General features: G+C 38.5%; 2 protein-coding genes across 2 annotated transcripts; both read right to left on the minus strand.

Annotated features, from left to right (window-relative positions):
• Positions 1-2,217: 2,217 nt before the first annotated feature.
• On the minus strand, positions 2,218-3,364 carry LOC122075423 (glucuronoxylan 4-O-methyltransferase 1-like). The gene has a single exon (XM_042640449.1). It carries the CDS (start codon positions 3,241-3,243, stop codon positions 2,341-2,343), a length of 903 nt encoding a protein of 300 aa, XP_042496383.1. The 5' UTR covers positions 3,244-3,364; the 3' UTR covers positions 2,218-2,340.
• Positions 3,365-6,441: 3,077 nt separating this feature from the next.
• On the minus strand, positions 6,442-7,646 carry LOC122075422 (probable methyltransferase At1g27930). The gene has a single exon (XM_042640448.1). It carries the CDS (start codon positions 7,538-7,540, stop codon positions 6,632-6,634), a length of 909 nt encoding a protein of 302 aa, XP_042496382.1. The 5' UTR covers positions 7,541-7,646; the 3' UTR covers positions 6,442-6,631.
• Between the last annotated feature and the right edge of the window lie 4,111 nt (positions 7,647-11,757).

Consider the following 11,757-nt stretch of genomic DNA (forward strand, 5'->3'; position numbering starts at 1 on the left):
ATGTCAATAATAATGCAGAAATTGAAAGAGGTGCACCCAGACTTGTCATAAACTACAAACCTTTAAATAAGGTTATTCGATGGATTCCGTATCCTATCCCTAATAAGAGGGATCTTCTCAACCGATTACACACCTCCAGCGTATTTTCTAAATTTGATATGAAGTCAAGATACTGGCAAATTCAGATAGCAGAGAACGATGGGTATAAGACGGCTTTCGTTGTCCCATTCGGACAATACAAAATAGAATGTTATGCCTTTTGGTCTCAAAAATGCCCCATCTGAATTTCAAAACATTATGAATCATATTTTTAATCAATATTCACAGTTTATAATTGTGTATATTGATGACGTCCTTATTTATTCTCAGGACATTTCTCAACATTGGAAACACTTAAATCTTTTATTTTTTGTTATTCGTTAGGCAGGACTTGTTGTTTCTGCAAAGAAAATAAGTTTATTTCAAACTATAGTTCGGTCCTTGGGACATTACATATCATTTGGATCAATCATTCCCATAGAACGAGCTATCTAGTTTGCAAATAAATTTCCTAATGAAATAATAGACAAGTCTCAACTCCAAATGTTTCTTGGTAACTTAAATTATATTGCGGAGTTCTACAAAGGCTTAGCAAAGGATACCAAACCTTTGTTTAATAGGCTTAAACAGCAGCCTGAACCATAGACAGATGTACATACTAATTCTGTTCGCAAAATAAAGCTTAAAGCTAAAACACTCCCGTGCTTAAGTTTAGCACGACCAGAATATTTCAAAATTGTTGAGACCGATGCATCCGACTTAGGATATAGTGGTATGTTGAAGCAGAGATGTCCTAATCTTCCGAACGAAGTCTTAGTACATTTCAATTCTGGTACTTGGAATCTCACTCAACAAAAATATTCAACAATAAAGAAGGAGATTCTTTCACTTGTTCTGTGTATAACCAAATTTAAAAGTGATATTCTTAATCAACATTTTTTTGTACGAATCGATTGTAAAGCAGCAAAAGATGTTCTTGAGAAAGATGTCAAAAATCTTACCTCAAAACAAATCTTCGCTCGATGGCAATCACTATTCTCTATTTTTTATTTTAATATTGAATTCATTAAAGGTTATACTAACAGTTTACCTGACTTTTTAACTCGAGAATTTATATATATATAGATATATATATATATATCAAAAAATGGAATTAGATTCAGTAACACACTAACACCCATGATGATAACAACCCACATCATGCATTTAATGTCCTTCCATAAATTAAATTCAATCCCAAATTTCCATTATTCATTCATTTCTCAATTTTTGGTTTGAGGAATTGGATTAGACCAAATCAGATTGATCCTGATATATTCTTGATCGATATGGGTTGGATCACTTGATTCTTGATCGATACTGTATCGATGGATTAGTATGGACAAAGGGTAAAATAAAAAAAAAAGATTTTTAAAAGTAAAACCAATGGTATTTTGATCTTATTCAAGACAATCGAGATTAGTATCAAATTGGCATCTTATTTTGCTTTTTATCTGATAGCATGGATTGAATAGCATTTAAAAAGGGATTTTCTTATTCACACTCTTATGAAATAATTTTTAATCTTACCTTTTTTTTACCTTCTTGGTATAAAAAATTCATTCTCTTAGTGAGGGTAAAATTTAATTTCACTATGTGGTATGTACTCGAAAACATGTAGGTCTATATTTTTAATTTATTTAAAAAACCCCATTTATCCCTAACTTGAAAATTTGAGAAAGTAGTTTAATTGGTAATTAAAAAAGATTAAAAACCCTAATTACTCACCTATAGTGATGTTATTCAGACAGTCCAATTCAAAAATAGCCATCTTCATGCATAACCTACATGGGTTTGAGTTAAATTTGATGCTTGACAAATAAATGCTCATCTACGACAGTATCTCCTACCATGTATGGCACTACCTTCCATGTAACATTTCCTCCCATATGGTTTTTTTAGGTCTTTGAGGATTTCCTCCCATATGGTTGAAAATAGCTGTGGTGGTGGATACGAGCATGTGGACTTTGTCTCAAACACTACACAATTCGCAAGATATAGAATCAAAGCTTTAAAAATGGGAACCAAAGAGGGTGTATTGCTTGATTTGAATTGGAATCAGTTAACCCCAATACCCATTCTTAAAAAACATGTTTTGATTGAGTTTGACCAGATCCAAGACTGATTCTGGCTGATTCCTAATCCAAAAGCTGGAGACTTTTTTTTTATTATTTCCTTAGATAACTCTGTAAGAGTATTCACATCATCCTAACTGGGTTTGTTTCACTCGGCCTCTTAACTGAAAGAAAAATAATAAAATTACTACTGGATTTGAACTATTGAATTGGAGCAAAAACTAGTAGAATTCAAGTTGCCCTTGATCCTAAAATGCCACAACTTCCCTTTGGATGAGACCAGATTCTCATCACAGAAGAAATTCCAGGAAAACCACTTCTCAATCATCCGATCTACATCATGAACCAGAACATCAGTCACATTCCCGACCTTAGCCATCATGCCAATGGTGTAGATTGCAGCCATCCTCCCAGGTGCCTCTGGGCTGTCTCCTCTTGGTCCATCGATCAAGACCACGTCCCACTTGCGCTTATATACTTCCCTTGGTAGCTTTGTCAATGCCAGTTTGCAGGTTGAGGCTTGGAGTGGCCTCTGTTGAGGTGAGCAAGCAGGGTCTTCCCTTGATTGCTTGAGAAGCTTATATGCTTCTCCTGCAACAGTACGATGCTCAACTTTGTAGATACGAGTGCTTTTGGATTTTGTTGAGAAAGCCCTGATCTTTTCTGGGTTCTCTTCAAGAAAGACTGTAGTTCCACCAGCATTAATAGAGGAGAGGAGGAGGAATTGGGGTTGAAACCCAAATACTAATAAGTTGCAGGGGGCTCTAAAGGATACAATTTTGGATAGGAGTTGGAGTTCTTTCGCCGTAAAGACGGCAGCAGCAGTGGAATCATGGTGTGCAGGGGTGTGCAGTGGAATTAGAGGTAGAGTAAGGTTTGGAGAGGAAGATGAAGTACTGGTTGTGATCTTGAGGAGCCTGAATAATGTGATGCTTGAGAGGATAAAGAAGAGAATGAGAATTGTCTTTGTTACACTGACCCTCATGCTTTTGAGTCCTTTTTCCTCCTCTATTTTGTTCTTCTTGTTGAGGTAATCTTTGTGATAGCTGAGGTACACATCAACTGGTCGTTGCATTGAAAGGGAAGGCATGACTTTGGGGGAGATTGAAGTGATGGGAGGATTGTGAACCAAGAGATAGCCTTGAAGATGGTGTTATTCTCTTTCAGGCTTTCACTACACATTTGCTTTGTTTCATGGTGGGGGTGTAGGGCATTGACCATTGATTGCCATCTGTGTTTGCTTTTGAGGTTTTTCTAGAGTAAAGGTGAAGGAAGTGGTTTGCTTTTGATTCAAGTGAAACCTTTTTTTTCTGCTAAAGGCCATCATTTTTACCCACCAGAAAGAGTTACAGTTTGGCACTTAGTTCTCACTGGTTCTGGTGGGTGGTTAGTAGTTCCTGGTGGTTCTCTGGGTAGTATTGAGTGAACTACAAGACTAGAAACAAGTAGTAGCTGTGAAGGGGCTTTCGGAATTCCATTAAACTTGTTACTTTTTGTTTGGAGTTCTTCAAACGTAGTGATCTTGGAATTGGCCATTGGAGTGGGAAAAGGGAATTTGGATTCAAAGCCATGTTTCTAAAAGAAGATTCCTCAGATAAAGTGGGAAATTTAAGAATTTACCCAATCTGATGTACCTAATTGAATGGAGATCCGACTCTGGAGGCAAGGAAAAAGAGAGGTTCCTGGGGCGTTTGGCCATTGTCCCATCCATGTGCAGGAGTACAAGGCCCAGTCTCCAGGTATGGAAATCAAGTTCTTCCTAATAGCTCCACTGTGGGTTTGTCATGGTCATGGAGCTTAATAGCTATGGGTTCTCTACAATACCAATTTTCAGAATTAGGGTTCCGAAAATTCAAACTTTTTTCAGATTAGAACTATCACAGATCCAATCTGGATCGAAATCGGCCGGACTACTAATTCAGTCACCGATTGCTTCTTTGTAAAACCCTGCTCCGGGTCAATCTCTCTGTGGTTGCTAGCAGTTCTTTTTTGGCCTTATGGTACCCATTTCTTTGATTCATCCTAGGCTTTAACCGAAAACTTATTTCGGCTGTGGTATTTGTTACTGATCTCTTATATTGATTTGGTAGGGATTTTGCATAGTTTGATACGGTTTTTCCTCCCTTGCTGCAAAATTGTATGCCCCAACCGAGCACCCCCTGCCCCGGCCCTTTCTTGAGTTCTTCTACTCCCCCCCCCAGGATAAAAATCGTCTGTTTTTCTAATCCCTGTTGTTCTTGTGTTTTGCTAGTGGCAGAAGATGACATGTGTCATCAACGGTCAAGATTAATTCAGTTGGGTGAGGGTTATTACATCCAGTTTGGTTTTTAACTCAATCTTGGCCGTTCACTTAAAATAATGCCACATGTCGCCTTCTGAAGGTAGCAAAACAAGAAAAACATGGATGAAGAAAAACAGACGATTTTTCCCCCCCCCCACCTCTCTGCTCCATCAGGCATCCAATCGCTCACCAAACCACCATAGTGGTGGGCCCACCTTGACACTTCTCCGGTACTTGTGGAGATGGAAAAATCACTTCACCATTAGCGGGGATAATGATCAGATGTCCCAAGCATTCTAGACATAGTCCCTTTAAAACATTGGAAATGCATCCTTCCTTTATCTAAAAAAGAGAGTCACTCTTTCCCCTTTTTTTGTTGTTCTGAATTCCTTCCTGTGCATGCTAGCGGACGGCATCAATGGGGTGCTGGATGGGCATCATGTCAAAAGAGTAAGGATCATTCAAAGAGGAAGAAATAACCCTCCTCTCATGAAAGACATAGATTTCATCTTAGGTTATGCTTTTGTCACTTGTGTGCTTCCATTGATTCCTGCATTGGTATATCGGCTACATTGCCTTTTAGGGAATCCTTTTATATACATAAAAGTTGTGACGTTATGTGGCATTTATAGGAAAGGTGAAATGACGGAAAACACAAGAAATGAAAAATCTTATCTTTGTTACATGCAGCTTGGTAGTGATCCCCTCCCATATATTTATCATTAATATCTAGGGCAAGGCTGATTTTGGATAGAAAATTTTATGCGTTATTTTAATTTTCAAAACATGTGAGATGTGGGCTACCTAAACCCATACAATGGCATTTTTTCCCCTTAAATGTAAGATACAATACATAAAAATCCTTTGCCGCACTGCACTAGTGCGGTAAGGATCTGAACGATTGAGAGCACCTTGGGATGTGTGTGTGGGTGCTCCTAATCACCCCAATCCTCACTACACTAGTACAGTGCAATAGAGAATGATTACTCTGATACAATGGGTCTTGCATTGAGCAATGATTGTCTGCTGTGGCTCTGGCGGTGCGGTGAGCATCGAACGACCAAGACAATATCGGTATATGCTCCAATGTCATGCCGGCCATCGAATGCTCGTCGCACCACCACACCCACGGCAGAGGATGTTTTCACGTCTTGCATCACAAGACTCAACGCGTCCCTTTTTCTAATTGGAAATTTTAAAAGCACTTTGTATGGTTATTCGGTTTTCTTATTCTTAAAAGCACTTTTTAAAGTAAAATTTTGAAAGCATTTTGACCCATCCAGAATCCAGATTTCAGAACCTTCCTTTTCTTATTTCTCAACGGCCTCTTTCTTCACCCAATATGCGTTACTCACTTACCACATATACATTACATTAGTGTCCTTCCATAAATTAAATTCAATCCCAAGTTTCCATTACTCATTCATTTCTCAATTTTCAGTTTATTTTTATATTGATGACAACGACGAAATGGTGATAATAAATTATCAATAATAATGAAAAGGAATAGGAAGGGGAAGAAATCCACAAAAAGTGATACCCATGGTTTCAAAAGTAAGAATTAGGTTGGTCAAATCGCCTCGCAGCTATTGATTTTAGATTTCTAACACAATCACTGAATTTTCATATTTAAAGGGTCAATTCTAGGGTTTTTGGAGCCGATTTGACTTAAATTTCGAGTTTAAAATCCTTGATCATGCACCTCAGAGTTCTTAATAATAGAATTGGATTCAAGGTACTTCAAAGTGGCTTCTTTGTACAGACTACAGACTTTCTATGGATTTGTCTGTTCTGACTGTTCCTACATTTTGATCCAATTTTTTTTTTTTTAGGTTAATTCCAATTAATTTCAATCTGAATCGAACCAAAATCGACTAAACCAATTAGACCGATTCAGGCTTTTAAACTATAATTTTTTGTAGAACTATCGAAATGATAATTATTCACCCAAAAATATCTAAATGATAACTAAGATTTAAAAAAAAAAAAAAATGTTAAGAGAATAAATTGAAGGCAAAGTAGTATGGGATATCTTATCTTATATTATTTATCTGAGAGAAGAAAGGAAACTATCCCACTACTGGCACTAGACACTAGACACTAGACACTAGGCCGAGTCACTTAAAATGGAAAACCAAGAAGAGTCCAATCCCCTCTCTCTCTCTCTAGCTTTGGAATCCTCCTCCGGCTCATCGATCTAGCAAAAGTTGTCGGTGCTGGAATTATTAATTTTATTGGCCGGAGGAATCTCAAAATGCCAAAGCTTCCCAACACGGTTTACCAGATACTTCTTGCAGAGGAACTCATGGGCAAAAGCCTTCTCCACTTTCCTATCCACGTCGTGGAGGAATACATGGGTCACCCCTGATCCGACCCGAGACCTTGACATCACTGCCGCCGAGAAGATCGCTCCCATCCGACCAGGTGCCTCAGGGTAATAACCCCTAGGTGCATCGATCATGATCAAATCCCATTCCGTCTCGTACACCTCCTCGGGTAGACCCGTCAGCGCTAACCTGCACCTGTAGTTCTCCCTGAGATAGGTTTTGTTTGGGTGGCAATAGGGTTCGGAGCGGGAGGATTTGAGGAGTTGGTCGGCTTGAGAAAGCTGGGTACGGTACCGGACGGTGTGGGCATGGAGGGTTGGGAAATCCTTAAGGACGGTCTGGACCCACTTAGGATCTTCTTCCAGGAATAGTGTGGTGCCACGTGGGTTGAAAGCGGACCACATGAGGGAGTCACGGCCTAGCCCGAAGACGAGAAAGTTGCAGGGGGAGAGTGAACGTAGCACTTGAAAGGTTACCTTGATCTCTTCCACCGATTGCTGTGGGACCACCTTAGATGTGGCGTAGTGGAGCACCGCCAAGAGCTGTGTTGGGGTTGTCAGGTAATGGGTATCGATGCTGTTGAGGGCGGGGCCACCGGTGTTGGTGAGGGAGCAGAGGATGGAGTTATGAAGAGAGATTGTTCCGATGAGGGCGGAAATGAGGAGGGCTGTGCCTATCAGGACCACCAAGGCTAAGGCCATGGCTAGGAAGAAATAGGGTTTGGGTTTGTGCTTGTCGGGGACCAAGTAGTTGTGGAAATGCCAACGATTCTTAGACATCGCAGCGGCACCTCCTCCAGCAACACCAACTTTCTCTTTCTCTATCTCCTTCTCTCTTTCCCGATCTCTTCCCTTTGGTTCGATCGCAATTGCATTGGCATCAACCCCTTTCGCTCCCTATGTATCTGAGAAGGGAAAATATGGTATTTATGTATGGGTATGTCTAAATGTAACCAACCCGGTTACAAAAGCCTTGTAACCTAAATTACTATGTTTCCATTAATTTGTTATTTTGTGATTGCTTTTAAGGTAAAAAAAGTAAATTATTGTGTCTCCATTATTTTATCATTTTGTGATTACTTTTAAGGTCAAAAAAATAAATTCAACCTCAACTTTTTGAATCGTTACTTTTATTTAAACGGCAAAACGAGGGGTATTTTTGAGAATGATTACATTCTTCCCAAACAACCCGAACAACCTCTCGCCTTAAATGATCGTCTTCCTCCTCGCGAGTCTTTTTGTTACCTTTGCTGGTTTTTATAGCATAAAGTTCAATGAGATCATCTCCAGTGAGTCAGGTAAAGACTCTCTTTTTTCTCGACGTGTCCAATGCTTTTCTGGGTTTTAGGGTTTAAAACTTCTGATAGATTTCATTTTTGTTTTTTGAAGTTTAGAAAACAAAACCTCTTCCCAGAAATTCATGTATCAATTATATTGTAATAATTTCTAATGTTGTGCATTAGAGATGAGGTTGGTAGGATAGTTCTAATCATGTCTCTCTCTTCAAAGAAATCAATTGTATTAAATGTGCTAATGTTTTCAAGAAAGTTAAAATCCAGAAAGATGACAAATGACAATATTGTAGGTTTTTTTTTTTGTAAAGTAATATCGTAGGCTTGGTACTACTATAATGATGACATGTGAAATTTTGTAATTATAATATATTTTATAGGTTGATTCTAAGGGTTTTGGGATTGATTCTGGTCAATTCCAATTTGATTTGGATTTAGATTGATATTGGCAGCTACTGGTTTGATCTCTAATTCTATGTTTAAAATCGATTATAAGGTTTATAGGACTAGATCGTGGGTCTTAAGATTTGAGGGCGATTCTAGGGTACTTTTCGGTCCGATTTTGATTGGATTGAATTAAAATTTATAGGAATCAGTTCCAAGGTTGTAGGGGACGGTATCAGTATCGGTCTTTGTCGATGACGATTCGATACCGATCTTGATCGGATGGGTTCGGTGGGTATCGGTCTATTTTACCCCTTATTTTTGTAAAAGGTATTACTTTTTACCTATTTTACCCCTGAAACGATCTGGATAACCGATCCAGATGGAGGATCGGTCTCAACCGATACGATTGATCCCAAACCAATACTTGAAACCATGATCAGTTCGATCTCCAATTCCAAGTTTAAAATCCCTAGTTGATTTGGCTGGTTCAGATCAATCCCAATTCGGATCATTGTAGAATAGCATATCTAGGATTTTTGGGATTGAGCTGTTGGTTTTTAGAATTTAGTGTCAATTCTAGCATTTTTGTGATTGATTCGTATCTGATCCAGACTGGAATCATTAGGGACCAATTTACTCTTTGATTTTGAGTTAAAATTCTGATATTAGCCGATTTGGATTAGAATTGGTCGTGAACTATCCAACTCCGGCAATTCTAGAATGGTCAATTTAGAATTGGAATTACTAGAGGGATTGTTTTGATACTCAATTTCGAGTTTAAAATCATCAATTGAATAAGCCAATTTTGATCCAAATCGACCATAGTAATACCTATCTAGGCTATTTCAGAATGATTGATTATAAGGATTTTTGTGATTTACTCAATCCATTTCCGAGTTTGGTCACTTTGATCCAGATTTTATCTAGTATTAGGCCAAACTGAAATCAAAGTTCAATTTCAATTCAGACCGGTTCGATTTTTATTGAGTTGACTTAATGGCCTTTTGTTGGTAATATGTTCACTTTTAGTAATTTTTTAAAGTTATTATAAGGTTTTTTACTCTTTCGATTCGCTTGATCTGGTCCAATTCAATTTTTTACCAATTTGATAACAACTCAAATCGCGTTTCATGTTTCTCTTGATTAATCCAACCCGCTTGGACTGAAAATAAATACCCTCACTCAAAGCAATAGACCCAATCACCTAACAGTTAGTATACTTTTTCTTTTCTATTTTTCAATCCCATGTTGGACTTTAGAGAGACGAGGAATTGAGATTTGACATTCCAAACGTGGTGATGGGTCTATTTGAGGATAAAATTTCATTTCTACCATTTTTTAAACACTTTGTCATAAAAAGTGGTGCAGCAGCTTTTAAGTTTTTATTGAGAATATAAACACATGAAATTACTTTTTGAATCCTTTTGAACCAATCATTTCTTTCACATTATAGGACTTTTAGGTAACTAAAAGTGGGTTATAAGCCTTTTGTAACCTACCTAGGTTACAATTAGACAAACTCTTTATGTATAGTATAGGGATGTATTATAAGAATATCATTAAGAGACTAGTAGTGCAACAGAGAGAGAGAGAGAGAGAGAGAGAGAGAGAGAGAGAGAGAGAGAGAGATTTTCCTTTATTCGGAGTCTCGGAAGGTCGGACCCTTGGTTTCAAGTATTGGTATCAGATTGATTCGATGATTTCAAGTATTGGTAACGGATTGATTTGATTTCCTATCGTTTCTAGTAAAACAGTGAAGAAAAATGTATTTTTCTTTTAAATAAGGGAAAAATTAACCGATATAGAACGAGATCAAAATCTATTATATCGATAACTAAAACCATGGTAGGACCACTCCTTCCCTTTGTTCTTTGGGGTTTCCTTGTGGTTCGTTTGCTTTGTAATTTTTTTGTCTGTTTATGTGAATTTATATATATATATATATATATAGAGAGAGAGAGAGAGAGAGAGAGAGAGAGAGAGAGAGAGAGAGGTGCCGGCCTTCTTGACGAGAATAGCCTCCTTTTTTGGAGTGAGTAGGAAAGGTTTTATTCGTAAGTTGGTCTCTTAGGTTGGTCTTCTTGATGAGAATAACCTCTTTTTTGGAGAGTGAGTAGGAAAGATTTTAGGGTAATTTACAGTGCCACCACATGGAGAATGTCACAATTATAAGAACACCTAGTCTGTTTCACCAAATTAGACTCAGACCCTTAACTGTTAGTAACTATTAAATCAAGAGGTAAAATTATTGTTATACCCTTTTCACTAAAACTCATTTTAACCCAAACTCTCTCTCTCTCTCTCTCTCTCTCTCTCTCACAAAAAAAAACCACAACGAAGTGCCAACGCAAAAAGGCAACGGAATCCCCTCGCACATCTTCTGTTGGGAACGATCACGAAAGCATCACAGACACTGCAAGGGAAAAACAATTCCGTTCTGCGTTTGGCTCTAATGGGTAATTTACAGCGAAAAACATTTTGCGGGAACTCCTAACTGCTCTCATGGAAGCAAAGAGGTGAGGATTAGAACTTCGAACAAGAGGAAGCTTATGCGAGCACGTCACCATGGCTGACCCAAACCTGACTCTGTTTTCCACGTCAAACTCGCCAAGTCGGTAATTGGCTTAGCTAAAATAATCTATACCCAGCTGCCCACGCAAGAAGACTAATGAAGATTTGATCTCACTTTTTATTTTTAATTTTGGTTTGGAAGAGAATTTGTAAGTGAAAGAAGTCGACAGGATACTCAGTGAAGCGTCTCTTGGTTTATGTAATAATAACCCTCAAGGCCTGAAACCTCTATTTCATATTTTTCTGAGAGATTCCGTCTAAAAGATTAGTGAATAGTAGGCGCCAAGAAACACAGAGAGAGCCCAGAATTCAAATATAGACTAGAGAAGAAAAACCAGTAATTGTGTATCATCAGATGGCAAGATTCAGCAACTCTTCCTCACGCATCAACTTCCACAATTCCCAGTTGCTCACTGCAGGTGACGATTCTGTCTCTCTTTCTCTCTCTCTCTCTCTCTCTCTCTCTCTACAGTGTGAGCAAAGGAGACGGAGAAGCTGAGAGAAACAGGAAATTCCGAACACGCTAGGTAGGAACCTTCATCTTTGCTTCTCAAAATGCAAACGCCCAGAGGCAACGAAATCCCCTCGCATATCTTCTGGTGGGAGCAATCACAAAAACATCACAGACACAACAGGGGAAGAACGATTTCTCGACATTTGGCTCTAATGGCAGAGAGTCATTGCTAGTTGCCGTAGGTTCCTCCTGGTTACCGATGCTGCTGCCGCCATGATCTCCGATGCCGCTGC

The sequence above is a fragment of the Macadamia integrifolia genome, chromosome 4, assembly GCF_013358625.1.
Source record: "Macadamia integrifolia cultivar HAES 741 chromosome 4, SCU_Mint_v3, whole genome shotgun sequence".
Lineage (NCBI taxonomy): Eukaryota > Viridiplantae > Streptophyta > Magnoliopsida > Proteales > Proteaceae > Macadamia > Macadamia integrifolia.

What these genes read in the sequence shown, in the direction of transcription:
- LOC122075423 (XM_042640449.1), bottom strand. Translation starts at nt 3,243, where the DNA reads ATGCCTTCCCTTTCAATGCAACGACCAGTTGATGTGTACCTCAGCTAT.
- LOC122075422 (XM_042640448.1), bottom strand. Translation starts at nt 7,540, where the DNA reads ATGTCTAAGAATCGTTGGCATTTCCACAACTACTTGGTCCCCGACAAG.